Consider the following 26,461-nt stretch of genomic DNA (forward strand, 5'->3'; position numbering starts at 1 on the left):
TTTCAGCTACCCTCTGTAGCCTCTCGGTGGAGCTCATTACCTGCCCAGCTTCCTTAGCAGCCAATAGGAGAAGACTGTGCAGCTAGCTCCCCCTGCCGGCAGCTTTCGGTAAGTTTTGCCTTCGTAGTTCAGGGATGGGGAGATCTCTGGTGAAGTAGCATGGCGCTATATACTGTAGTCTTTATAATAGTTATTTAACCATGTGACCATGAGGGGATGTGTAGTTTTGCAGTAGCTGGAAGGTCACTGGTTGGGGAAACCTTACTGACAGTACAAGCCTATTGCACAATACCTAGTAAGTGCTCTTCTCCTCACAGCCCGCTTTAAATCACCGTACACGCCTTCTGTGGTTGCCGCTTTAAGAAGAATCACGCATGCGCAGTATAGTTCCTTTGACTTGCCGTAGGACGTTCTAGTGCGGGTCCCCAGGTGAGTGGTCACGTGATCTGCCTTACTGTCGTGCTGCGGTCACCCCTCTTCTGTATGCGGCTTTCTACCAGTTCACACTGCATGCGGTTTTTATGTCACTGCTGCCGTGACCTATAATGTTGCATGAGTGATTACAAACATAGAGGTCAGAGATATAAAACACGTGGAGCTGTACAGGGAGCCGCCATTTATTAGAATGGGACTAGGTTTATAGGGGTTGAAGGGGCTTACAACTCCGCCCTATTTACCTCATAGGAGCTTAGGTGCAATACCACATCCAAACTGAGGACCAGAGTGGTGCTGTTTCTGGGAGAAAGTCATTTTGTTATAGAATGTCCTAGAATTTTTCTATAAAAAATGCTGTGAAAACAGGAAAAAAAATGAGTGCAGTGAAAGTTGAGGGGTTTTGCGTTTACGCCGTTCGTCCTATGGTAAAACTAACATGTTACTTATGTTCCTTAAGTCAGTACGATTACAATGATAGGAAACTTATATAAATTATTTTGACTGCTTTTAATAAACTTAAAGGGGTACTCCAGCTAGGTGTATTTTTAGTGTACGGACGGGGAGGGGGTGGATATAGAAGCCGACGGTCACTTACCTCTCCGATTCCAACGCCGTATCCCGGCGCTGAAACGGGGGGGGTAAGTGACCGTTGGCGTCTATATCCACCCCCTCCCCCATATGTACACAGAAAATACACCTAGCTCGGAGTACCCCTTTAAAACCTTTTTATTAAAAACTCTAAATGTTAAAATGTCTCTATTACCGTCCTTATTATAACACTTTTATTTTTCGATCTGTAGAGCTATTTGAGGCGTCATTTTTTGCGCCATGATCTGTACTTTCTTTTGGTATCTTACTTCCTTATGTGCGAGTTTTTGATCCCTAGTGGTGCCATGGAGTACAGTTACGTCATGGGTTGTGAAGGGGTTAAAGAATACAATTAAAGATGGTGATTAAGGGAACCTGTCACGTAAAAATTGTAATCCAGTATGCAGACCTCATGATATAGAGCAGGAGGAGCTGAATAGATTGTTGTCATTTACTTATGTAAATTTCTGCCTGTTCTGGGCTAAGGAGTCAAGTGGGCGGTGCTACTCATTGATTGGTTTCACTGTATGTACAGAGAGTTGAACCACCTACCCAGAAGGAGCAGAGTTTTACATGAATAAACTACAAGTTATCCTAAAACTTTTTATAATATCGGTCTGCTCAGCTCCCCCTGCTCTATAACATGATGCCTACAGATTGAGGTTTTGCTACTACTCTGGACAGTTCCAGACATGGACAGAGGTGGCAGCAGAGAGCACTGTGTCAGACTGGAGACAATACTTTACTTCCTGTAGGACATACAGCAGCTGATAAGTATTGGAAAATTGGAGACTTTTTAATAGTAGTAAATTACAAATGTTTATAACTTTCTGACACCAAAAAGAATTGTTTTCTCTAGAGTACTGCATCCAAAGATTCAGTGTTATCCCTTATCCACATTACAGGGAATACCTAGCTGATCTGTAGGGGTCCGAACACTGAGATCTGGTCACCAGTCTGCAGCACTCCATTAGATCTGTATGGGGCTTCCATAAATTGGTGAGCTCAGACTGACAAACAGGTGACCACTTAGCCAATCATTGGCTGAGAAAGGTCAGCGCTGTGGCCATTGGCTGAGAAAGGTCAGCGCTGTGGCCATTGGCTGAGAAAGGTCAGCGCTGTGGCCATTGGCTGAGAAAGGTCAGGGCTGTGGCCATTGGCTTGAGGAAGCAGGGCAGAGAACAGGAAGCTGTGAGTCTTATTGCAGTGGCCCTTCCAGGCTATCAGTATCAGGTGAGTACATGTTTTTTTAAAAAAATTTTCATAGTTAAATGTATTTCTAAATCTCTTTAATGACTCTTTAATGACGTTCACTGGGAAAAAAATAATAAGTCAGACCTTCTGCTATGAGTCATGCACTTAGCGGTGTGATGATGATGTCGCAGCATGACAATGAATGGGATTATAATTAATCTCACATCAGAATTTTCAGAAATTCTTCTGTCAAAGGTGAAGAAGTAAGGTAGAATCTTCATTTATTTCCTGATCCTCTCACAGGATGGTAGTACATGTACTTGTAGTATAGCCAACAGGACTGATTGTAGTGGAGGGTCCACCTCTAGCTGGAAGCATTGTGAAGAAACATGGCTGGCCTCCTGGTAATATGTATCACAATTGAAAGAATACACTACTTCCTGCAGGACATACAGCAGCTGATAAGTACTGGAAGACTTGAGTTCAAATAGAAGTAAATTACAGATCTATATAACTGTCTGAAACTAGTTGATTTTTTTCAACTGAGTTCCCCTCCATAGACGGTAACAGTGTCTGAATCTAAGCGCTCTCTTAATGAAGAACTGAGCAGTAGTGACTGCTGAGTTGGCAGTTTCATCCCTGAAGTTCAGCAAGCTGAAATGCCTCCTCGCTCCCCCTACCATCTGTATACATGCTTCATTGTCAGTCAGCTGGAAACTAAGCTTTACTGACAATCAAACAGGGATGGGAGGGGGAACAAGGAAGCATTCCAGCCTGAGCAGATCAGGAACTCTGGAAAGCGTAAAGTTTTAAGGTTTTAGCCACTAGGTGTTTCTCTTCATTGAATTCTGCTGTCCACTGCCTGTTGTTAGGGTAAATCTGTCTCTAGTGAAAGCTAGATCAGGACAGAACACAGGAAGTGTGGGCAGGGCTTATCAACAGTAAGGAAGGATAATGATGAGGAGGGACGGAGAGGCGGTGCAGGCCTAGGGCACAGACACTTTAGGCCACACCAATTTGACACGGGCTGCCAGTTTAAAAGTTGTTTTTTAGGACAATAACTGCATTACCTGCCGAATGGACCCCAGGACGGATCTTGGATTAAAAGCAGCTATGGGATAGTACACATCTATAGTAATGTACTGTATCATCCCCAGCCCAGTGCACTTTCACCAGCACTATATTATGGTATGGCAGAGGGGAATAGATACTGTGCTTTGAGTGGACAGATAGCTAAGGGAAAGGAAGCGCTGTGTGTGTACTGCTGGTGAGTGGCTCAGCCCTGCTCCTTCCCCCTGATATATAGAGAATTACACATAGCTGTGCACCATAGAGGGGGCTCTCAGGGGCTCAATAACAGCAGTGAGAGTACTAAAATCTTCTTGTCACCTCTCTAAAGGGTTAACCTAATAAAACTAAGCCGGATTTTAAAAATTTTTAGAAATTTTGAACAAGTATGCTTTAGGCCTCTTTCTTTATTTTTTTTTTTAATGGTTTGTATAGAGTTCTTCTGACATCTGTGCCAAGGATTGCCGAGCACAGTATGAAGTCATGGAGTCAGAAGGAATCCTCCATCCTCTCAGGTTTCTATTTCACCTCTGACAATACAGACACATTGTTTATCCCTGTAACCACCAACACCGTGATGTTTTGGCAGCTAAGTGTCCTCCACTTAAAGTGGTTTATACAGGGTGGAAACAAACAAATACTATGTAAGACTATCTGTACCTGGAGTGTCTGAGTGTAGTCTTGGGGATGTATTACACGGCCTGACTAATGCAAACGAGCCTCAATCTGCTAGATCACCACTCACTTACTGACCCTATTACACGGCTTAATAATCTTGCAATAAATATATATATATATATAATATATATGTGTGTGTATCATTAGTGATGTCTGTGCAGACCTTGTTTTAAAAGTGAATAATCAAGTATATAAGTTACCTTCCCATGCTCCCCGGTGTCTCCCTGGCTTCAAACCGCTCAATGGCCGTGATTTATACGAACCCTACATTGTGCTGCCTTCTGAGGGATCCCGGCCGGAGTGTATACACATGTTATACACTCCTGCCGGGATCCCTAGCGGCGCCGCAAAATACTGATATGTCAGTTTTCTGCGGCCGCAGAAAACCCTTTCAGTGCACACTATGGAGCGTACTGCTCCGGCCGCATTGCAATGGGGAGTTCTGATGCGGGTGCGCCGGCCAGGATGATCTTCTCTGAGACCACCCTTTCCATTCTGTTACAAGGTGTGAACATAGCCTAAGGCTGCATTTGCACCTTCCGGACTATTTGCTATGGACCGGACCTCGGAACTCCCAGCATCATTATTCATGATGATGCCGTGAGCCCCGAAATAGGTAAATCTTCGCGCTACTGTACTGACATTGTCGTATTTACGGAACGTGTGAGTGCAACCCAACATGTCTTCTACTGATTGCACAAACCCTGGTCCCATCACAGTTACTTATTGTTAGTGCTGCCGCATACAGTGCTATTGGTCCTGTCCTAGAGCCGTCAGAAGTTTTGACCGGGATGTTAAGACCCCCATTGATATAGCAGGGAGAAGTGCTCGCTTGCTGCAATCTGTCTCGCTAGAGAAGATAGTCTTTTTGAAGCCAGATGGAAAAAGCAGAAAGCCAAGGAGTGAAGCGCTGGGCTGAGTGCTTCTTCTGATTCTATCTAACAATCTGTCAGATTCTAAACACCCTCATAGGTTGTCTTGCTGAAACTACTTCCTTCGTGTGAGGAGGTCATATCCTTATACTGGACTTTGGCCATTTAATACACCGAGAATCTATTGAAAAAAGGTTTGTCCTAAAGATTGTTCTCATTTTAGGTTTATTTCATGAAGAAGAAAAAAGACAAACTACAAAAGAACTAGAAAGCATGAAGGTTACAAGAGTTGTGCTGGCATCAAGGCCAGGTAGGTGATTTTTTTCAAACTTGAGACTCAAGTTCACATGGCGTTTTTGCTGTCCGTTTAATGGTTCCTTTAATAAAAAAAACTGATGTATTTGTGTGCATCTGTTTTGATCAGTTTTTTTCATTGACATCCATTATAAAAAAAACTGATCAAAATGTATCCATTTGTTTAGCGTCTAAAAAAACATGGTCGACAACATTTTTGTGTACGCTAAAAAAAGGATGCGTTTTGATCCTTTTTAAAAAAAAATTTTTTTGTTATAATAGCAGTCAATGGAAAAATGGCTCAATATGGATGCACACAAATGCATCCGTCTTTTCATCCGTTTTTACCATTAAATGGAACAGACGGCAAAAACGCAGTGTAAACCCAGCCTAAAACTATATGAAATCTAAAGATAAAAAAGATAGTAATGGAGTCTTTAGTTTCCCTGTTGCCAGACCTCCGGCATCTTCTCACCATGTTAACACCTGCTATGCCAGAAGATTTATCATTGTTAGAAGGGTCCGGTTTTTGCCGAGCCCTGTTTGGCACAGATTACTGCTATCTCACCACTATGCACCCCAGCGTGCAGCAGTGTATGGACCGTATGCATCAGAATTGCTTCTCTATGAGTAATGGAGACTTTATGGGACAACTTAAAGAGCATAATCAGTTTAATTTAATACATTTATCTCAATGAGCCTGTATACATTTATTATGCTTTTTGCCACCTCACCCTGTGGTAGTGCCAACATCTACAGGGATCACATCCCAGCTTGGAGAGAAATCGGCCATCATTGAATTATAGGGAATCTGTCAGCTGTAATTCATGTAATCCATCCTGCCAAAGCTATTAGATAGCTGATAGGGGAAGGAGACACGTGGGACTCATCATATATCTGTCTGTGCTTCCGTAATGTAGAAAAACGCTGCTTTTTCTTTCTTTTTTTCTGTACTAGTTGTACATTCGCTTTGAAGTACAGCAAGCCGGAATGCCTCCCAGCCATATTTCTGTTTGACTGACAGAATGAGATCGGAGAGAGGAGGTGTTACCTGCACTTTAGGAGCTTGGGACTGACTCTTTGCACCAGTGAATAAAGGCCTGATTCTACATTATGGAAGCACAGACAGATATTTTAGGTGTCTTCTTGTCACGGTATACTTAGTGTAACCGTTTCCTTGCTTGGCTGCAGCTGTTCATTTCCTTTCTGCTCATAGCGCTGTGCATCAGTAACCCCATCTCCCCCACATGCTGTTTATAGCACTCTACCTGTGTACATCATCCCCCCAGCACAGTGCCGTGCTGTTTCTTTCCTTGCACCTTGCACCAGCCCAGTGCATCAGTAACCCGTTCCCTCTCCACATGGTATCTAGTTCTGCACTGTATAAATCACCCCCTTGTACAGTGCAATCTTCCCTCGTGCACTTTCACCAGCCATAGAAGTAGAGGAGGAAGTCCTTTGTGTGTGCTAATGGCAAACAGCCCAGCTTTTTTCCCAACCCTGAAGTAGATAGAATGAGAAGTATATTCAAAGGATGAGAGCAGCACTACTTCAGGTGATATGTGGTGCCAGCGGGTTGGACCGTAGACTAGGGCCCACTGCAGTTCATACATGGATAAACTAGCAGCACTCCGTTCTCTTTAAATTCAAGTAAACGTGATTTATTCCATTACAAGTGCGACATTTCAACCGCCTCATGCTTGAAAAAGACAGCGAGAGGCGGTTGAAACGTCGCACTTGTAATGGAATAAATCACGTTTATTTGAATTTAAAGAAACTGAGTGCTGCTGGTTTATCCGTGTATATAGAATGAGAAGTAGCTATGCACTATGGAGGGGACAATCCATTATCATTAGAAGGGACGGGCCGGCTTACGGGGGAGTGATCCAAAGGGTGCTCTGGAGCGGAGTTTACCCCAAATAACATTGCGAGACTGGTGAGAGGTAAGATGCATACCTTCCTCACTGTCCCCAGCACTATAGGGGGCTATCGGTAGGTTTGATTCCTCCGACTTGTGATGGTTCCCCTTTAACTGATGCAGTGAATGTGAGTATATACACGGTAACGTTATGTATTCTTCTTCAGGAAATGATGGGGAGCCGGCAACCGAAAACTTCCGTCTGGAGGAAACAGATCTCACAGAGGAGCTCACGGACGGACAAGTCCTGGCCCGGACCTTGTACATCTCTGTGGATCCTTACCTGGTGAGCAGTCTGTGCGTCTTCATGTAGAGAGAACCGAGTGCAGAAGAGAGGAGGCATAGCTCCCCGTAATGTGATTGAACTTGGGCGATGGTGTGGAAGAGTACTAGTCTAGCACCTTGTTGGTGCAAGCTACACTGAATTATCAGGCATTTACTTATTTAAATCCTTTAAAGGGATCGTACAGAATTACAAAGAGCTTGGTTGCTTTCTGCTATAAACAGCGTTACGCCTGTCCATGGATTGTGAGCAGTATTGCAGCTCATCCTATGTATTTAAAGGGAACGTCATCATTTTTGTGATGCCTGAACCAGGGTGGTCACCGGTGGCTTCTCCCCACTAGCCTTCATTGATAGATCTCTTCCTATACTCGGACAGTATATTATTATTTCTTGGAGTAATAATCCACTGCCATAAGAGTCTTTACAGCAGGTTATCCCTCCTCTCTCCATTTAGAACTCATGAACGCTCCATCCAGACATTTGGGACATCGATCATCATGTGTATGAACATTATTAAAGGGGTACTCCAACTAAAATCTTTTTCTCTTAAATCAGCTGGTGTCAGAAAGTTATATAGATCTGTAATTTACTCCTATTTAAATCTCCAGTCGTTCAGTACTTATCAGCTGCTGTATGTCCTACAGGAAGATTCTTTCCAGTCTGACATGGCGCTCTCTGCTGCCACCTCTGTCCATGTCAGGAAGTGTCTATAGGGATTTGCTGCTACTCTAGACAGTTCCTGACATGTATAGAGGTAGCAGCAGAGAGCACTGTGTCAGACTAGAAAGAATACACCATTTCCTGCAGGACATACAACAGCTGATAAGTACTGGAAAACGTGAGATTTTTAAATAGAAGTGAATGAGAAATCTATATAACTTTCTAAAATAAGTTGATTTGAAAGAAAAACATTATTTTGCTGGAGTACCCCTTTAAGCTTTCACCCGTGACCTGGCTACACTATGCAAGTAACATGGGGAAAGGAGGCTAAACATATAATGGTTAATGCTGGGGTTTTTGCATACTCATACTTGAACAATCTTGGATACAATTTGTTTTGTAGAGAAATCCAGCAGAAAGAAGTGTGTCAGGCCTATCAGAAGGCGGACGTGTTAGCACAGATTAGCATTCACGTTCTCAGGAGACAGGGTGATATGCAGTATATTGTCACTTCCCTATGTGTGAACTGCAATCATTTCAGTTTTGCTGCCTCGGAATTTAGCAAACACCAAGAATTACAACATATTCAACATGTTTTAGTTGTCTAAATAAATTCATAGTTTCATATCGTGTTTCCCCAAAAATAAGACATCCTCCTAAAATAAGCCACCCCAACTAGTCTACCAACTAGCCCAAAGTAAGGCATCTCCTCAAAAGGAAGGCACCCCCTGACAGTAAGGCTGTCCACCACCACCCGCCGCCACTCAACCCCTCCCTACCTCACAGTGCCGCTCACCAATCTCCCTCCCTCCCCGTGCTGCTTACATCCCTCCCCATGCCATTCACCTCTTTCCCTCTCTCCCTGTGCCACTCACATCCCTCCCCGTGCAGCTCACCTCTTTCCCTCCCCGTGCCGCTCACATCCCTCCCCGTGCAGCTCACCTTTCCCTCTCTCCCTGTGCTGCTCACATCCCTCCCCGTGCCGCTCACTTCCCTCCCCGTGCCGCTCACCTCTTTCCCTCCCTCTCCGTGCCGCTCACATCCTTCCCCATGCCGCTCACCTCTTTCCCTCCCTCCTCGTGCTGCTCACATCCCTGCCCATGCCGCTCACCTTTTTTCCCCTACCTCCCCCTGCCGCTTACATCCCTTCCTGTGCCGCTCACATCCCTCCCCGTGCCGCTCACCTCTTTCCCCACCTCCCCATGCCGCTCACATCCCTTCCTGTGCCGCTCACATCCCTCCCTGTGCCGCTCACATCCCTCCCTGTGCCGCTCACATCCCTCCCTGTGCCGCTCACATCCCTCCCTGTGCCGCTCACATCCCTCCCTGTGCCGCTCACATCCCTCCCTGTGCCGCTCACATCCCTCCCCGTGCCACTCACATGCCTCTCACATGCCTCCCTGTGCCTCTCACATGCCTCCCTGTGCCTCTCACATGCCTCCCTGTGCCTCTCACATGCCTCCCTGTGCCTCTCACATGCCTCCCTGTGCCACTCACATCCCTCCCTGTGCCGCTCACATCCCTCCCTGTGCCGCTCACCTCTTTCCCTCCCTCCCTGTGCCGCTCACATCCCTCCCTGTGCCGCTCACATCCCTCCCTGTGCCGCTCACATCCCTCCCTGTGCCGCTTACATCCCTCCCTGTGCCGCTTACATCCCTCCCTGTGCAGCTCACATCCCTCCCTGTGCCGCTCACATCCCTCCCTGTGCCGCTCACATCCCTCCCTGTGCCGCTCACATCCCTCCCTGTGCCGCTCACCTCTTTCTCTCCCTGTGCCGCTCACATCCCTCCCTGTGCCGCTTACATCCCTCCCTGTGCCGCTCACATCCCTCCCTGTGCCGCTCACATCCCTCCCTGTGCCGCTCACATCCCTCCCTGTGCCGCTCACATCCCTCCCTGTGCCGCTCACATCCCTCCCTGTGCCGCTCACCTCTTTCTCTCCCTGTGCCGCTCACATCCCTCCCTGTGCCGCTTACATCCCTCCCTGTGCCGCTTACATCCCTCCCTGTGCCGCTTACATCCCTCCCTGTGCCGCTTACATCCCTCCCTGTGCCGCTTACATCCCTCCCTGTGCCGCTCACATCCCTCCCTGTGCCGCTCACCTCATTCTACTCCCTGTGCCGCTAATTTATGTGCGCTAATTTATGTGTATGTGGGGGGCCTCCTGGTTCACCCTTGTTCATGTTACTTAGATGCGGATCTGCAATTATGGTGGAAATAAGTGGCCATTGATTTTATAAGACTATTCACAGATATGTAGTTTAACAGATCGGAAATCCGTACTGCAAAAAGAAAAAAAAAAACATGTCCTAGTATGGACTATAAATGCAGATCGGATTAGCCAGTAGAAGTATATGGGATCCACTATTTTTTGTGGATGTTACGGATGTGACCTATAATGTCCGCAAAAAATAAAGATACACAAATGTACTGTACGGACCAGATAAAATCACTGAACATGTGAATGAGGCCTAGTGTAATGAGCGTCCATAGGAACAGTCATTTACCCAATGATCGCCCTGTGTAACATAGCCAGTGATCAGTGGATGATTGAACATTGTGAAAGCTTTGCAGATGAGCGCTGATCTTGCTGATCAGCGTTTCTTGCCTCATATTGGGCCATAAAAGAGCGACCTTAGGCCTTTCCACATGGCAATACGACTACATTTGTACATCTGTATTAGGGCCGGAAGTCCTCGCCTGATCTGTGATGCGGATGCAAAAGTGGAGCTGTATTACACCTGTGTGAGGCCCCTTTAAAAAGGCTTTCCAATACTTTTTCACTTCATGTCACTTCTTTCGGCGGATGGTGGAATACGCCGGCCCATAGAATGGTGTCTATGGAGCCGGCGGAAAGGCGCGCGGCGGTGTGCGCGGACAGCCAACGGAATTCCGCTGAGTTTATCCGCGAGAATTCCGTAGCGCCATACCTTGTGTACTGGCTGTGCTGGGTTACTGCAGCTTAGCTCCCTTTGGTCTGCTTTTTAAAAGGGTAACTCTGCAAAAAAATAAATAAATAAATCTTTCAAATCAACTGGTGCCAGAGATTTGTAATTTACTTCTATTAAAAAAATCTCCAGTATTCCAGTACTTGTCTGCTGCTGTATGTCCAGCAGGAAGTGGTATATTCTTTCCAGTCTGACACTGTGCTCTCTGCTGCCACCCCAGTCCATGTCAGGAACTGTCCAGAGCATTAGCGCATGCCCATAGAAAACCTCTCCTGCTCAGGACAGAGGTGGCAGCAGAGAGCACTGTGTCAGACTGGAAAGAATACACGACTTCCTGCAGGACATACAGCAGCTGAAAAGTACTGGAAGACAATTTTTTTTAATAGAAGTAAATTACAGTTCTCTGGCACTTTCTGGCACCAGTTGATTTGAAAGAAAAAATAGGATTTACAAAGTACGTTTTCTGGCCATACAAGTAATAATCATAGCGATGACTTATATGGCTGAAAACAGTGCTGGGGCCATATAATCACATATTTATAGCTATGGGGGCACTTTTGAAGTGATTGGTTTCCTTTAAGCAGCCTGTAAACCTCACAGATGGGCTTTTCATGTGTTGTGGGCAGGAAACTCTTCCCTTGGTGCTATGGACAGTTCTATAATCTCAGGCTTTATCCTGTGCGATCGTCTATTGGCCCTTTTTTATTCCAAAGGATTTCATGTTGTAATGAACAAACAGATGGTTGCGTCTTAGGACGAACAATCGCACGAGATTGGTGACCAGCAAAAAGATTTAGTGTCATCCGGACATTGAGGGAATTTACTAATAACTGCAAATGTCTGATATTGCACCAGATCTAACACCGTGTCTTATGGTGTTTGAAAAGCTTTAGCGCTGTCTAGTTTAGGTTTAAACCAACTATAGATGAGCAAAAAAAATTTCCTTCAAATTAGCTGGTGCCAGACAGTGTCAGAGATTTATAATTTACTTCTATTTAAAAAAAAAAACTCAAATCTTCCAGTACTTATCAGTTGCTGTATGTCCTGCAGGAAGTGGTGTATTCTTTCCAGTCTGAAGAGCAGGAGAGCTTTGCCATGGGGGATTTGCTACATGATATGAACAGAGGTGGCAGCAGAGAGCACTTTGTCAGACTGGAAAGAATACACCACTTCCTGCAGGACATACAGCAGCTGATAAGTACCGGAAGACTGGAGACTTTTTAAGAGAAATTACAGATTAGAAATTTAATAGACTTTTTAATAGAAATTACAGATCTCTGCCACTTTCTTGTACCAGTTGATTTGAAAGACGTATTTTTTGCAGAAGCCTACCCTTCACCTCCTAAATCCTGACCAGTGCGTGTATATGAGTATGTGCTGCAGCAGCATCCCCCTCCTCCCCCCTGCCTTTTTGTACTTACTACATTAGGGTCCATTTACACAAAAAGATTATCTGCCAAAGATTTGAAGCCAAAGCCAGGAATGGACTTGAAAAGAGGAGAAATCTCAGGCTTTCCTTTATGACCTGATCTTGGTTTATAGTCTGTTTCTGGCTTTGGCTTCAAATCTTTGGCAGATAATCTTTCTGTTTAAATAGACCCTCAGTGGCTCTGAACCTGCAGTAAACACACTACTGGTGGTACATGCCCCCTGGAGCTAGAATTCTCCCATCATAGCCAAATACTGCCAAGGCATGATGGGGGTTGTAGTCCTTTAACACACACAGGTCTGGGTAGACTGGTATCTTGTTTTATATCTATCACGGTAAGAATCTAAATTGTCTGTGCACGTTTAGTAACATGTTATTTTTCCAGCGCTGTCGAATGAACGAAGACACAGGCGCAGATTATATCCAGCCATGGAAGATCTCGGAAGTTCTGGATAGCGGTGCCATCGGAGTGGTGGAGCAGAGCAGACACGGCCACATCAAGCCTGGGGACGTTGTTACAAGCTTTAACTGGCCCTGGCAGACTAAATGTGTATTGGAAGGAAACTTTCTGACAAAGGTGTGCACGCTCTGGGCATGATGGGAAGTGTAGTTTTGCGACAGCTAGAGAGCCACAGGTCGGGAACTATTGCTTTATATTTAACCCTCTCACGACCTGGGGTCATCAATGCATCAATGCCCAGGTTGTTTTAGGATATCAGATTATGGGATCATAATGATCCCATAAACTGATGTCCCTATGTCTGCCCCCTCTCCTCTGTCCCCTGCCGCTGTTACAATCTTATGACAGCAGCAGGGAAGAGAGGGGAGGGGGCAGAGCTCACGGGCGCGTGCCCAGCCTTCCCTCCCTTCCCCTGCCGGCCTCCGTAGCCAGGAAACCAGAAGCCTGAGGCTTCCGGTTTCCATGGATACCATCGGGGCTCTGTGATCACTTCGCAGAGTCCCGATGGACAGCGGATAGAGAATTCTCCCTCTATAGAAGGAGAATTCTCTGTCAGAAGCCCTATAGCTGCTGCGGTCTCTATAGAGTTAACTCTTAGTATCTATAGGGTTAACTGAGAGTTGCGGCGGGTCTCCGGCTATCACTGATAGCCAGGACCCGCCGCTGATGACACAGGCGCAGCTCCTGAGCCTGTGTCATCCTGGATTGTAAATTATTGTTGCTGCAGCCTCAGGCATAGGCTGCAGCAATGTTAATTTACAGTACAGTGGCGGGAGGGGGTTAAGATGGTATCCAGGCTTAGAAAAAATAAACACAGCTACTTTCTAGTACAAATAGCACCACCCCTGGCCTCAGATTGTGTGTGGTGTTACAACCCTGCTCGATTCACTTCAGTGGAACTGAACTGCAATACCGCACCCAAACTGAGGACAGCAGTGGTGCTGTTTCTGGAAGAGAGCAACCATGTTTTTCTAAGGGCCCTATTCCACCGGACGATTATCGTTCAGATTATCGTTAAATCGTTCGAATCTAAACGATAATCGTTCGGTTGAAATGCAGTTAACGATTAACGACCGAACGAGAAATCGTTGATCGCTTTATAAGACCTGGGCCTATTTTTATCGTTGCTCGTTCGCAAAACGTTCGCAAATCGTTCGCAGTGAATAAGACATCGTTCAGTCGTTCGCAATAGATACGAACGCAATAGCGAATAAATAGTGAAGAAAAACGATCGCAATTACGATCATAAGTAACGATTATCGTTCCATGGAAATGAGTGAACGTTTTCAGGCCTTTCGCAATAGCGGTCGTTTGAGATCGTTAATCGTTAACGATTATGCAAACGATAATCGGCCGGTGGAATAGGGCGCTAAGCCTGGATAATGACTGAATAACGTTATGCTTTATTCTTAAGGCCCTATTCCACGGAACGATTATCGCCCGTATTCGGCCAATATCGGCCGCTACGAACGATAATCGTTGTCGCCATTCCAGGGCAGTTGTTACTGTAATCATGTCTCCAGTAAGGCCGTTGGGAGCAATGTGGGTGGGGCAATTGCTCCCAAAGCACCGTTCCGACCCAGCCTCGGCCAGCCCCCTCCATTAATATACATTACAAGTTGCAGACTGGCCGAGATCAGGAGGGTGCTCCTAATGGCCTTACTGGAGACACAATTACATTAAACGATGGTTTCCAGTGGGGGTCCTGGAGCCGGTCAGGCAGCAGGTTGCGGGCACGGGGAGAGGTATGCAATACATGGTTGTTATTTTCTCCCCTGTCCCAGAAGTGAGCTGAGGCCAGACTTCTCCTTTAAAGCGGTTATCCAGCGAAAATCTTTTTCTTTCAAATCAACTGGTTTCAGAAACTTATATAGATTTGTAATTTACTTCTATTTAAAAATCTTCCTTTACTTATCAGCTGCTGTATGTTCTGCAGGAAGTGGTGTATTCTTTCCAGTCTGACACAGTGCTCTCTGCTGCCACCTCTGTCCATGTCAGGAACTGTCCAGAGCAGCAGCAAATTCCCCTAAAAAACTTTTCCTGCCATGGACAGAGGTGGCAGCAGAGAGCACTGTGTCAGATTAAAAAGAAAACGCCACTTCCTGCAGAACATACAGCAGCTAATAAGTAATGGAAGATTTGAGATTTTTAAATAGAAGTAAATGACAAATCTATATAACTTCATAAGTTATTAGAGCATTGGACAAGTATCTTTGTGTCTTGTTAAAAGAAGTTACCATGCGTCACCTATTAACTTGTGCACAAAACAAAATGCTAAACCTTTTGCCAAATGAAGGGGATAACAAATATCTGTTTCTTATTTTATTTCTCTGTTCTCGTATTTTTTTTAAAGCTGGACCCTGGACTTGTGGACGGGCACCTGTCCCATTTTCTGGGTGCAGTGGGACTAACTGGTTTGACTGCCTACCTCGGTGTGAAAGAGAGAGGTCACGTGATCCCTGGCGCTAATCAGACGATGGTTGTCAGTGGCGCTGCTGGAGCTTGTGGGTCATTGGCTGGACAGGTAAGTGATATGGAGGGGCATTAAAGGGGTATTCCGCTTAAAGGGGTAGTGCGGCGCTCAGAAATTATTCACAGAATAACACACATTACAATGTCTGTGAATCGCCCCGTTCCCCGTGTCCCCCCACCCCGTGTACCCGGAGGTGTGGTGCATTATACATTACCTGATCCGTGTCGAGGGTCGTCCGCCATCTTGTGCCAACGTCATCTTCGGACGGACGGCCGAGTCGCTGCCGCCCGTCCCCCCTCCGCCGCGTCACAACTGTGCTCAGCCAATCGCAGCTGAGCATCGGATGACGCTGCAGAGGGCGGCCGGCATTCGGAACAGACGGAGCTGTTCGCCGTCCGCCCGAAGAAGACGTCACTCACTGAAGATAGAAGACTGGTGTCGGCACGTGACAGGTATGTATAGCGCACCACACTTTCGGGTACACGTGTGGGGGTGGTGGGACACGGGGAAGGGGGCCATTCACAGACATAACATACATTACAAAGTTTTATAACTTTGTAATGTGTGTTAGTCTGTGAATAATTTTTTACGGCCGCACTACACCTTTAAATGTAACTTTTCATATGTTGCTGCCCATGGTAAGACTAACAGTTCCTTACAGACTTGTTGTTATCTATTCACTCTCCTTCCCCCAGTTCTGAGCTGATGCTTTCTGCTGAAGACTAACTTGTGTTTTTAACTCTGTCTCCCCCTCCCTTTCTGCAACATTGGCTGGGAGGCTGGGAGGGTTAATCTGAGATCAAGTTGCTAATGAACTCACTGTAATTATTCCTCCCGGCATTATAAAGTTGCAGATAGGGACTTGTCTCAGAAGGGAGGGGGGGGGGGGGGGGGGGGGGGAGACGGAGAGAAAAGCTCACACACAGATTTTTGTGTCTTCTGTAGAAAGCAGCAGCTCAGAACTGGGGGAAGGAGACTGAATAGATAATAACAAGTATGGAAGGAATTGTTAGTCTCACCATGGGCAGCAATATATGAAAAGTTATGTTTGAGCGGAATACCCCTTTAATATCGGATTACAAAAAAAACCCTGCTGTGCTTAAGGTAGCAATATATAAAGGCCAGATAGATATAACTCCTTCATATAACACACGTTCTGTAGATTGGGCGATTCCTCGGTTGCTCCCGCGTCGTTGGGATATGTGGCACGGATGAGAAGTGTTCACTATTGACCTCGGCTTTGGGTTTTGATGCCGCGTTGAATTACAAGGAGAAGAGTCTTACAGATAAGCTAAGAATATGCTGTCCTGACGGAGTGGATGTGTACTTTGACAATGTCGGAGGAGAAATCAGCGATCTGGTTATTAGTCAGGTAAATATGCAATGTTTCAGTGTCATGAAGCGCTGACTTAGTTTCCCTGGGATTCTTGTTTGATTTGCCATAATAGATGACTTCTTCCAGAACAGCGCCACTCTTGTCCATGGGTAATGTCTGGTATTGCAGCCATGCCCTGACTTAATGTTGCTTAAAGGGATTTTTTTTTCTTTTTCATATGAACAGTTGCCAGAGATTTGTTATTTACTTCTATTTAAAAATCTCCAGTCTTCCAGTACTTATCAGCTGCTGTATGTCCTGCAGGAAGTGGTGTATTCTTTTCAGTCTGGAGAGCAGGAGATGTTTTCTATGGGGATCTGCTACTGCTCTGGACAGTTACTGACACAGACTAAGGTGGCAGCAGAGAGCTCTGTATCAGACTTAAAAGAATACACCACTTCCTGCAGGACATGCAGCAGCTGATAAGTACTGGAAGACTTGAGATTTTTACATTGAAGTAAATCACAAATCTCTGACACTTTCTGACACCAGTTGATTTGAAAGAAAAGCATTTTTGCTGCATAACCCCTTTTAACTCTATTTTGTACCTATAAGGGGTACAGACCCCCACAGATCAGCTAGTTATCCCCTATTTTGTCGACAGGGGTAACTTTCATCTTGGATAACCCATAAATACTAGAATAAAGGAGATCAAAAAATTACTTTGTTTTTGAAAGTAGATGACGAAGAACAGCCATGTCATTCTATGCGGTCAGATCTCACAGTACAACAAGGATGTCCCTTATCCACCCCCTCTCCCTCCGCAGACCGCGGCCATCCTAAAAGAGCGCAATATCACAAGGTTGGTGTTTCTTATAGACTCTGACAACATAATATGGGTATTACTTTTATTTAAAACTTTTCAATTCTTGTAGTACTTATCAGCTGCTGTATGTCCTGCACGAAGTGGTGTATTTCTTCCAGTCTGACACAGTGCTCTCTGCTGCCACCTTTTTCCAAAGCAGGAGAGGTTTTCTATGGGGATTTGCTGCTGCTCTGGAGAGTTCCTAACATGGACAGAGGTGGCAGCAGAGAGCACTGTGTCAGACTGGAAAAAATACACCACTTCCTGCAGGACATAAAGCAGCTGATAAGTACTAGAAGACTTGAGATTTTTTTAATATAAGTAAACTACAAATAAATATATACAGTATATATATATATATATATATATATATATATATATATATATATATATATATAAATGTTCATGTTTTTTTTTGACAGGGAAAGATTCATGGTCTTAAGCTATGCAGATCAACATGAAGCGGGTATTCATCAGCTCAGTCAGTGGCTGAGAACAGGAAAATTAAAGGTATGTCCTAAAGGTATGTCTCCCCCCCCCCCCAGTTCTGAGCTGCTGCTTTCTGTTGAAGACACAAAAATACTGTGTGTCCTCCCCCCTTCCTTCTGAGACCTCCTGATGTAAACAAGTCCCTGGCAGGCTGTATCTGCAATTTTGTAGCTCCATTATAATGCTGGGAGGGTTAAACTGAGATCTAGTTGCGAATAAACTCACTGTGATTATCCCTCAAAGCTGCTACAAAGTTGCAGATAGGGACTTGTTTACATCAGCCTTCTCAGAAGGGAGGGGGGAGGAGGGAGAGATAAAATGTTCACAAAGAGATTTTCTGTGTCTTCAGCAGAAAGCAGCAGCTCAGAACTGGGGGAAGGAGACTAAATAAATAAAAAGAAGTATGGAAGGAATTGTTAGTCTTATGTGTAAGTAGAATACCCCTTTAAAGCAAAAGGTGACACCAGTATATAGATAAGACTATATATGCTCACAGCTCTGTGTGGAATGACCTATGCACTGGTCACAGAGCATGCTTACAAATGTGTCCCATACTAAGTATGTGTCTGGTGAGGTTTACTGTGTCTAAGCCTCTGAGGCTTGCCAGAAAGCATGTCACTAAATGCTTCTGAGTCTAAATGGCTTCACACATTGTGGGATTTTTATTTATTTATTTTTTTTTTTTTATAAAAAGCAGAAGGAATGAGAAGTGTACGTGTTTTCTGTGTGTTTTCAGGCTTTGGCTCCAAAAAATTGCTATAAAAATGGGAGCGTTTTTTCCAAAAAACCCTAGATTTAGCTGGGTAATGCGATGGCAGACAGGAGTCTTGGGCATGTCTTTCTGTTTCCATTCATCTTCCCGATTCCCTGGGTTCTATTCTCCCCAGTGCACACTCCCCGTTCCCCTTGAAATGTTATGTAACGCTGAATCTGTTCTCCTCGGTAACTCGCCGTTAGTTACCAAGCTGTTCTGGAGACTGTGAAGAGGAAGACAAATCATGTGATCGCATCTCCTCCTCATCTCCTCCTGCAATGTCTGCTTACATTCTAATATACGGCTGTTTTTCTCACATCTCCTGTGCAGGTTAAAGAGACGATTGTACAAGGGATTGAGAACACAGCAGGTAATTTTTTTACAATTTTTTTTTTTTAAAGCTGATGGCTTTATGCAAAGTTATAAAATCATGTTTTCCTTCTAAGCTACTAGTACCATATAGGTCGGGCCGAGCTGCAGCATGCACGCCTCTTCTATCACCCATCCCTCTATGCCAGGGATGGGGAACCTTCAGCTCCCCAGCTGTGGCAAAACTACAATTCCCATCATGCCCGGACAGCCAAAGATAAAGCTTTGGCTGTCCAGGCATGATGGGAATTGTAGTCCCTATCCATGCTGTATGCCAGGGGTAGGGAACCTTGGCTCTCCAGCTGTTGGAAAAGTACAACTCCCATTGTGCTTTGGCTGTCCAGGCATGATGGGAGTTGTAGTTTTGCAACAGCTGGAGAGCCAAGATTCCCTGCTCCTGCTCTGTGCCCTGTGTGATAAACAAACAGTGCTCAAGCCAAACCCTGTATATCAATCCAACAGAACATAGAGGGGTGGAGGAGGCGTGCATGCTGCAGCTCAGCACGGCCTGTATGACTCCTGAGCTTGTAAGAAAAACACACTTTTATAACTTTTCAAACACAATCATCATTAGTTTTATCCCCCTATTAGCCTGTTTCCTAAGTTCTGATTATTATGCAGAGCTGACAGATTCCCCTTACATTTTCTTTTCTTTTCTTAATTTTTTTTATATTGTTTTTTATAGTTAAGATTTTATTAAAAAAAAAATGTTGGTAATGATCCGAGTATTAGGCCCCCTTAGTCATCCTGTAATGTGTGGGGTAACCTATTAGGAAATATTCATTGACACTGCAGCGCCACCACAGGGAAGAATGTGGAATTACACAGTTGCTGGTTGTCTATCTAATTCTCCAACCTGAAGCGCATACAGATAATGGACAATTTTAAATGAATTTGAGTGGGGGAGAAACCAGATCTGGATGCATAATTACAATGAGAACTCCATGCAGTTAACCGCAGGGCACTAGCTCTGCCTGTATTGGCAATGGGGAATTCTGCAGTTTCCTTGTACTGCCACTACAATTGGTATGACTGTGCCGATGCAAAAACGTGTAAACACTAAAGAGTTTTGTTGAGCTTGCACCAGTAATGCTGATTGGCAGAAGTGCCACCTGTCAGGTCCCTAATGGTCTACTATTAAAGACCCATCTCGAAGATAGGCTGTCCATTTTATAAGACTGGATATGCCCTTTAAGACTACATTCAAATCCTGTTGCAGGAACGTTGCATGATGTACCCATAGACAAAAAGGGGTAACCCTTTTTTTTTTCTTCTAATGAAAAAAATAAAAAAAAAATCTGGTACTTATCAGCTGCTGTATGTCCCGCAGGAAGTGGTGTATTCTTTCCAGTCTGACACAGTGCTCTCTGCTGCCACCTCTGTCCATGTCAGGAACTGTCCAGAGCAGAAAAGGTTTTCAATAGGGATTTGTTACTGCTCTGGGCAGTTCCTGACACAGATAGTCAGAAATAAGACACAACTTCTTGCAGGACATACAGCAGCTGATAAGTGCTTGAAGATTTTTAAATAGAAGTAATTTATAGATCTCTATAACTTTCTGAAACCAGTTAATTTGAAAACAATTCACTTCCTCCGGGGTACCCCTTTAAGGAGACAAATGTAGGTTAAAAAATGATTGAGGTTCCTGGCATATCCTGAGCATTGTCAGTGGAGTGACTCAGACATGTCGGACAGGCTGCTGATGAAATGACCATAATGGGTAAATCCTGCAGGGCCAGAATGACTTTGTCTGCAGCCACATTCTGGTTTATTAACAAAAAACTGGAATGTTTCCGAGAGAGAGAACTGCTCTGACAGACAGCATGGCGTGCGGGAAAGAACATCCAGCTAGTCTATGTTTTACCAGAAGTGAGAGATCACGATATCCTTTAAGACGTGCCATGTGGAGTTGTTGCCATAACAGTGATGACTGATGTATGAGCAGTAAAGTAACACTGAGCCAGTCAGAGCCGTAGCACTTATTTCTTGCACTCCTATAAAGCATAAAGCATAAAGCTTTAGGCCACTGTCACACGGCTGCAGTTCCTAGAGTGTCCACATGGTGGCGATGATAATCTTGTGAGCTAACCATACCTAAGCACACTACACAGCACTTAGACGTAATCCATCTTTCCAAGGTTCCTGAATGGCATCTTAGTCCAAAGTTTCTTCTAGGTGCACAATGGCAGATTATTATTATTAGTATTAGTATTATTATTACTATTAATAATTAAAAACAAATATATATATATATATATATATATATATATATATATATATATATATATTTATTTATTTTTTTTACTGGCCTATAATATATAAAATCTCAGTAGACTAGGTTTTCCTATAGAGTGGGAAGAAAATAATAATGATGATGATACATACCCCAACACGTGCCAAAGAAACACATATGCTGGGTGGGTGGGTGTCTATGATCATATCTACAGTGTCTTCTAGGACATTAGCCCAACCACACTGGCACTGGCCCATAACGAATGTGTTTTTATTGGCTGCGCATGACTCTCTATATACAGCTATGACAGGTGCAGGCCGGACCTTAACCTTCATGTGTAATCGTTTTTTATTATTCTCTTGCAGGTGCTTTTGTCTCCATGATGAAAGGTGGAAATATAGGAAAACAGATTGTACAGATATCTGGATGACGCTTACATCTTAGTCGGTGCGGTCACATTTATTTCGGTGAGGCCAGGCGGAGCGTCTATTAGGGGACTGATTAATATTAATGACATTTAGAATTCAATGGTCTTGGTCACCTGAAGCATACTGGACATGACTTATAGGTTTCATATTACAATCCACATTATAGGCCCTTGGTATTGTCTTCACTTGTTATGCATGCGGGAGTTTTATTACTTTGGCTTGAGGCACCTTTTATTCCTTGTCTTCTCTGCAAAATGTTGCCGATTTTGTCTTTTCTCCTACAGGTTACAATGGCCTGCATTTTGTGTGCGCCGTGCCATATGTGCTTACAGTCTCTACAGTTAGGGTACGTTCCCCCTATGGAATACGCACAGAGACTTTAAGCAGATTCCGCCACGCAGCCTCCACTTGAAGTTCAACCTGTCCCATAGACTCAATGATATTTGCCGGCAAATTCCGCCATTCGCCCCAAGAATTAACATGAGATTTATAGTTCATTTCTATAAAAAAAAAAAATAATGCAAGTCTTCCAGTACTTATCAGCTGCTGTATGTCCTGCATGAAGTGTTGTATTCGTTCCAGTCTGACACAGTGCTCTCTGCTGCCACCTCTGTCCATGTCAGGAATTGTCCACAGCAGGTGAGGTTTTATGGGAACTTGCTAAAAAAAAAATATTTTTTTTTATAGAAGTAAACTACAAATTTCTGGCACTTTCTGACACCAGTTGATTTGAAAGACAAAATAATTTTGCTGGAGTCCAACTTCTCTGACTAAATCAATGCTAAGAATTGTGAAAAAAAACTCTGATGCACAATATTAAATTTTTATTTGATTTGAAAGACAGAAAAAAAATACAGAATTTTCCCATTATAACATCTGTAAAAAAAAAAGTGCATACTGAAAGAAATAAAAACGGTAACCATTCTGTTCAGAGCATTTGTTAATACATTTAGCACAATGGGTGCACAGTGCAGCTTAATAACCATAGATCATTGTAAATGAGGTATACATCTGTATAGCTATATGCAGAATAAGGGAAATCCACCGACAGACAGCTCTGAGCTTCACCAATGGATCTCCGATGGTCACAATCACATCAGATTCCTATGGTTAGATTCCACCCTTGAAAATTAGGTCTGTCCGCAAGTCACATTTAAAGGGGTTGTCCAGCATGCCGACTTCCAAGTTGGATTTTGTAAAAATTTACACAGGATGCATTTTTTTTTTCTTTTATCCACATAAAAAGGTTTGGGTAGCCTGGGCAAAGAATTCAAGCGGGTATCTAGAATTTTACTGAAAGAAAGCAGCCATGTTTTTTCCTAGTCCTGAATAACCTCTGGTGAATTTACAGGATACATTCTGCAAGTCGGCGGCAGAAATCTGCCATGGGTTCTATGATTGATTTTTCCAACCAAAAAAATAAAAAATAAATAAAATAGTTGTCTGAAAATACACTGACATATCCTGCATGGAAAATGCGTCGGGTAGCAAGCACATAGATAATTTGCATTCAGAAACAGGGTCAAATATATGGCATTTGAACAAGTTGGATGCAACCCTAGGGAGTCCTGTAAAACATGGATACAGCCATAGGCAATATCCCTAGGGCTGCAGCCAACTTCTAAATCAAATGCCGAACAATCGGACTGCACTCAGCTCTAGTGATAAGTTTCAGATCATGGTAGATCTGACTGCTGGGGGTCTTTTGAGTAGGGCCTGACTTGTTATGCATGGTTCAGCCACCTGCACATCCACCGCTCTTTTCATTGTCTATGGAGCTGCCCCATGATCTGACACACATGATCTGCCGGTTTCAGTGTACCCATAAAGTTAACATTGCATAGTGTAGGTTTGCAGTTGCTTTCTGCTGACATCTGCTAGGCTGGACTGATTTACTAAACATGATAGATGTCTGCAGTGTTTCTCTCTAAGGGTGGGTTCACACTGAGGAATTCTCGCGGATAAATTCTGCGGAATTCAATCGCCTGTATGTGCGCACGGCCGGCTCCATAGACACCATTCTGTGGGCCAGCTGATTCCGCTATCCGCCGAAAGAATTGACACGTCAGTTCTTTTGGCGGAATCAGTCGGCCCATAGAATGGTGTCTATGGAACCGGCGGAAAGGCGCGCGGCTGTGTGCACGCACAGGCGACGGAATTCCGCAAAATTTTTCAGCGAGAATTCCTCAGTGTGAACCCACCCTAAGCTCCAGGAGATTGAGTCTATAGCAGGGGTAGGGAACCTTGGCTCTCCATCTGTTGCAAAACTCCAACTCCCATCATGCCTGGACAGCCAAAGCTTTAGCCAAGACTCTATATACAAAGGACCACCCCTTTACTCAGAATATAATTCATGCTATAGATTTAGTCCACCATATGTTATGTATTCTTCAAGAAAATCAACCCCCCTCCCCCCCCCCCCAGAAAGACACAATTTTAAAGCAATCTTGGGTGCTCCTCTCAAATGAGTTTGACTGCAATCCATCAGACTTAAGGAAAATACAAGAAATATAAGGAAAAAAATAACCTTTAAATCCCCAGCTTCAGATTCATTATAATGTGAATTGGACCAGATAATGATTAGCAAGTAATTATCACATATAAATATGTATCCTGTGCGGATAAGCTATGGTAATCACTATTGTCATGGGATCTTGGAGATCGATTCAGACAATGAACAGTCGTCTGCATCAATTACAGCACATCGGGTTCATTTGTAAGCAGCAGTGATGCAGGTTTTATCATCCTAGATTCATCTTTTATTGTGCTCACATCCTTCCATAGTCAGATGTAGAGATGAGCAACCCCGACCCCCCCCCCCCCCCAAGGCAGCCTGGAAAACATGAAAACGGCCATAGACTGTATCCATGTTTTCCAGGACTCCCTAGGGCTGTCTTGTTAATCTTACCTAATGCTTGCCTAAAATGTAACACAGCACGTTCACGGTACAGAATCGGCGCCGAAATTTCGTGCCGAATCCTATCTATTATCTTTTTGAATGGGAGGGCTTGCATGTCAATTCTTTGAGCGGAGAGGCACAGAGAGCGGAGGTGTGCGAGACCTCTCATTCAAAAAGATAGAAGGCAGGATTTGGCGCGGAGGGTTTCTGCACAGAATTTTGGCGCTATAATACATTACATATAAACCTCTAGTGAGTTAATACACCTCCATATTCTTCTGCTTTCAAAGTAGTCAAGAACCTATTTCAGGTAACTATATATATATATATATATATATACACACACTATAGCTATATTGCTCCTTAACAGATTCATCACAGTTTCCCTTGGAGTCCACTGACAGACTATAAAGCTGGCCATGCACTTTACATTGCTGTCAGATGAATAAGCCAACAGCTATTCCCCCTATACACATACAAAGAGTGCATGTGCCCTGAATGGGCAAAGGGGATTAAGCTGACGCTGGACACGTTTAAAGGGGTACTCCGGCAGAAAAAAAAAAAAGATCAGAACTGTACTCACTGTATATACTGACAGTAGCTCCATGTGTACCTCATAGCACCTAAATCAGACCCCCTCATGCAGGCTGTGCTGTTTTGTTTCTGTCCATAAAATGGCTGACATCAAGAAGCATGTGACCATTCCCCACCCCATGTGTCCTCTATAGACATATACAGGCTCAGTGGTGGATACTGGGGGGGGGGGGCTTAGTCAATGCTCCTCCATGTCGGCCATTTTATGGACAGGACCACCACAGAGCAGGGCAGCACAGCCTGGAGGGGAGGAGTCTGATTTTAGCTCTATAAGGGCATACAGGGAGTCAGTACATACAGCAGTTTATAAGTACTGGACGACTGGAGATTTTGTAAATAGAAGTAAACTACAAGTGTCTGCCACCAGTTGATTTGAAAGAGAGAATTTTTTTTTTTGCTGAAGTACCCCTTTAATTATCACTTTTAATACATGGTCTAATATCACACCCCATAATTGGCCCATGTAGAAGAACCTTAAAGGGGTTCTCCAGTGCTACAAAAACATGGCCACTTTCTTCCAGAGACAGCCCGACTCTTGTCTCCACCTTGGGCGGGATTTTGCTGCTCAGTTCCATTGAAGTGAATGGAGCTTAATTGCAAACCGCACCTGAACTGAAGACAAGACAAGACAAGAGAGAAAGTGGGCATGTTTTTGTAGCAATGGATAACCCCTTTAATTAAGCAGGTTTATAGTGCGTTTACACAGACAGATTTATCGGACAAATTTCTGAAGCCAAAGCCAGGAACAGACTATAAACAGAGTTTAGGTCATAAAGGAAAGAATGATTTCTCCTCATTTCAGATCCATTCCTGGCTTTGGCTTCAAGAATCTGTCAGATAAATCTGTCTGTGTAAACGCACCATTAATCAACGTTAACCTAATGTCTACGAGCACCATAATTGTTCAAGGCTCTGTTCTTGTTTGCACCAGAGGCTCCTGTTGTCTATAAGCCACCCTGTGCCCCCTTGCTTAGTTAGGGCCCATACAGGGCTTCCTGCTCTGGACCTACAGTATCTTTCTTAGCCAGAGAACTCAACTCTGCATGAGCACTGTGTAATACAATGTGGCTGTCTGCAGCTTTCACAATCATATCAATTCATTCTGGAATTCAGCGGGCAGGTAGTTATCTGACAAGGGGGCGGTACAGCTGGAATGTGCTCATACAGCCGCTTCAGTATGAAATATTCAATATTACAGCAACCAGCATTGTGAT

General features: G+C 44.3%; 1 protein-coding gene across 4 annotated transcripts; it reads left to right on the forward strand.

Moving 5' to 3' along the window:
- The first annotated feature begins 344 nt into the window (after positions 1-344).
- On the forward strand, positions 345-23,089 carry PTGR2 (prostaglandin reductase 2). Of its 4 annotated transcripts, none has more exons than XM_069949243.1 (10): positions 345-429; positions 5,059-5,145; positions 7,215-7,333; positions 12,754-12,945; positions 15,182-15,352; positions 16,464-16,673; positions 17,444-17,478; positions 17,904-17,991; positions 19,055-19,094; positions 21,692-23,089. In XM_069949243.1, exons 2-10 carry the CDS (start codon positions 5,109-5,111, stop codon positions 21,754-21,756), a joined length of 957 nt encoding a protein of 318 aa, XP_069805344.1. In that variant the 5' UTR covers positions 345-429; positions 5,059-5,108; the 3' UTR covers positions 21,757-23,089. The 4 variants fall into 4 exon arrangements, with proteins under 4 accessions (XP_069805344.1, XP_069805342.1, XP_069805343.1 ...); XM_069949241.1 differs by having other exon boundaries at positions 346-429; positions 17,357-17,478; XM_069949242.1 differs by lacking the exon at positions 19,055-19,094 and having other exon boundaries at positions 346-429; positions 17,357-17,478.
- The last annotated feature ends 3,372 nt before the right edge of the window (positions 23,090-26,461 follow it).

Source organism: Dendropsophus ebraccatus, chromosome 13 (assembly GCF_027789765.1).
Source record: "Dendropsophus ebraccatus isolate aDenEbr1 chromosome 13, aDenEbr1.pat, whole genome shotgun sequence".
Lineage (NCBI taxonomy): Eukaryota > Metazoa > Chordata > Amphibia > Anura > Hylidae > Dendropsophus > Dendropsophus ebraccatus.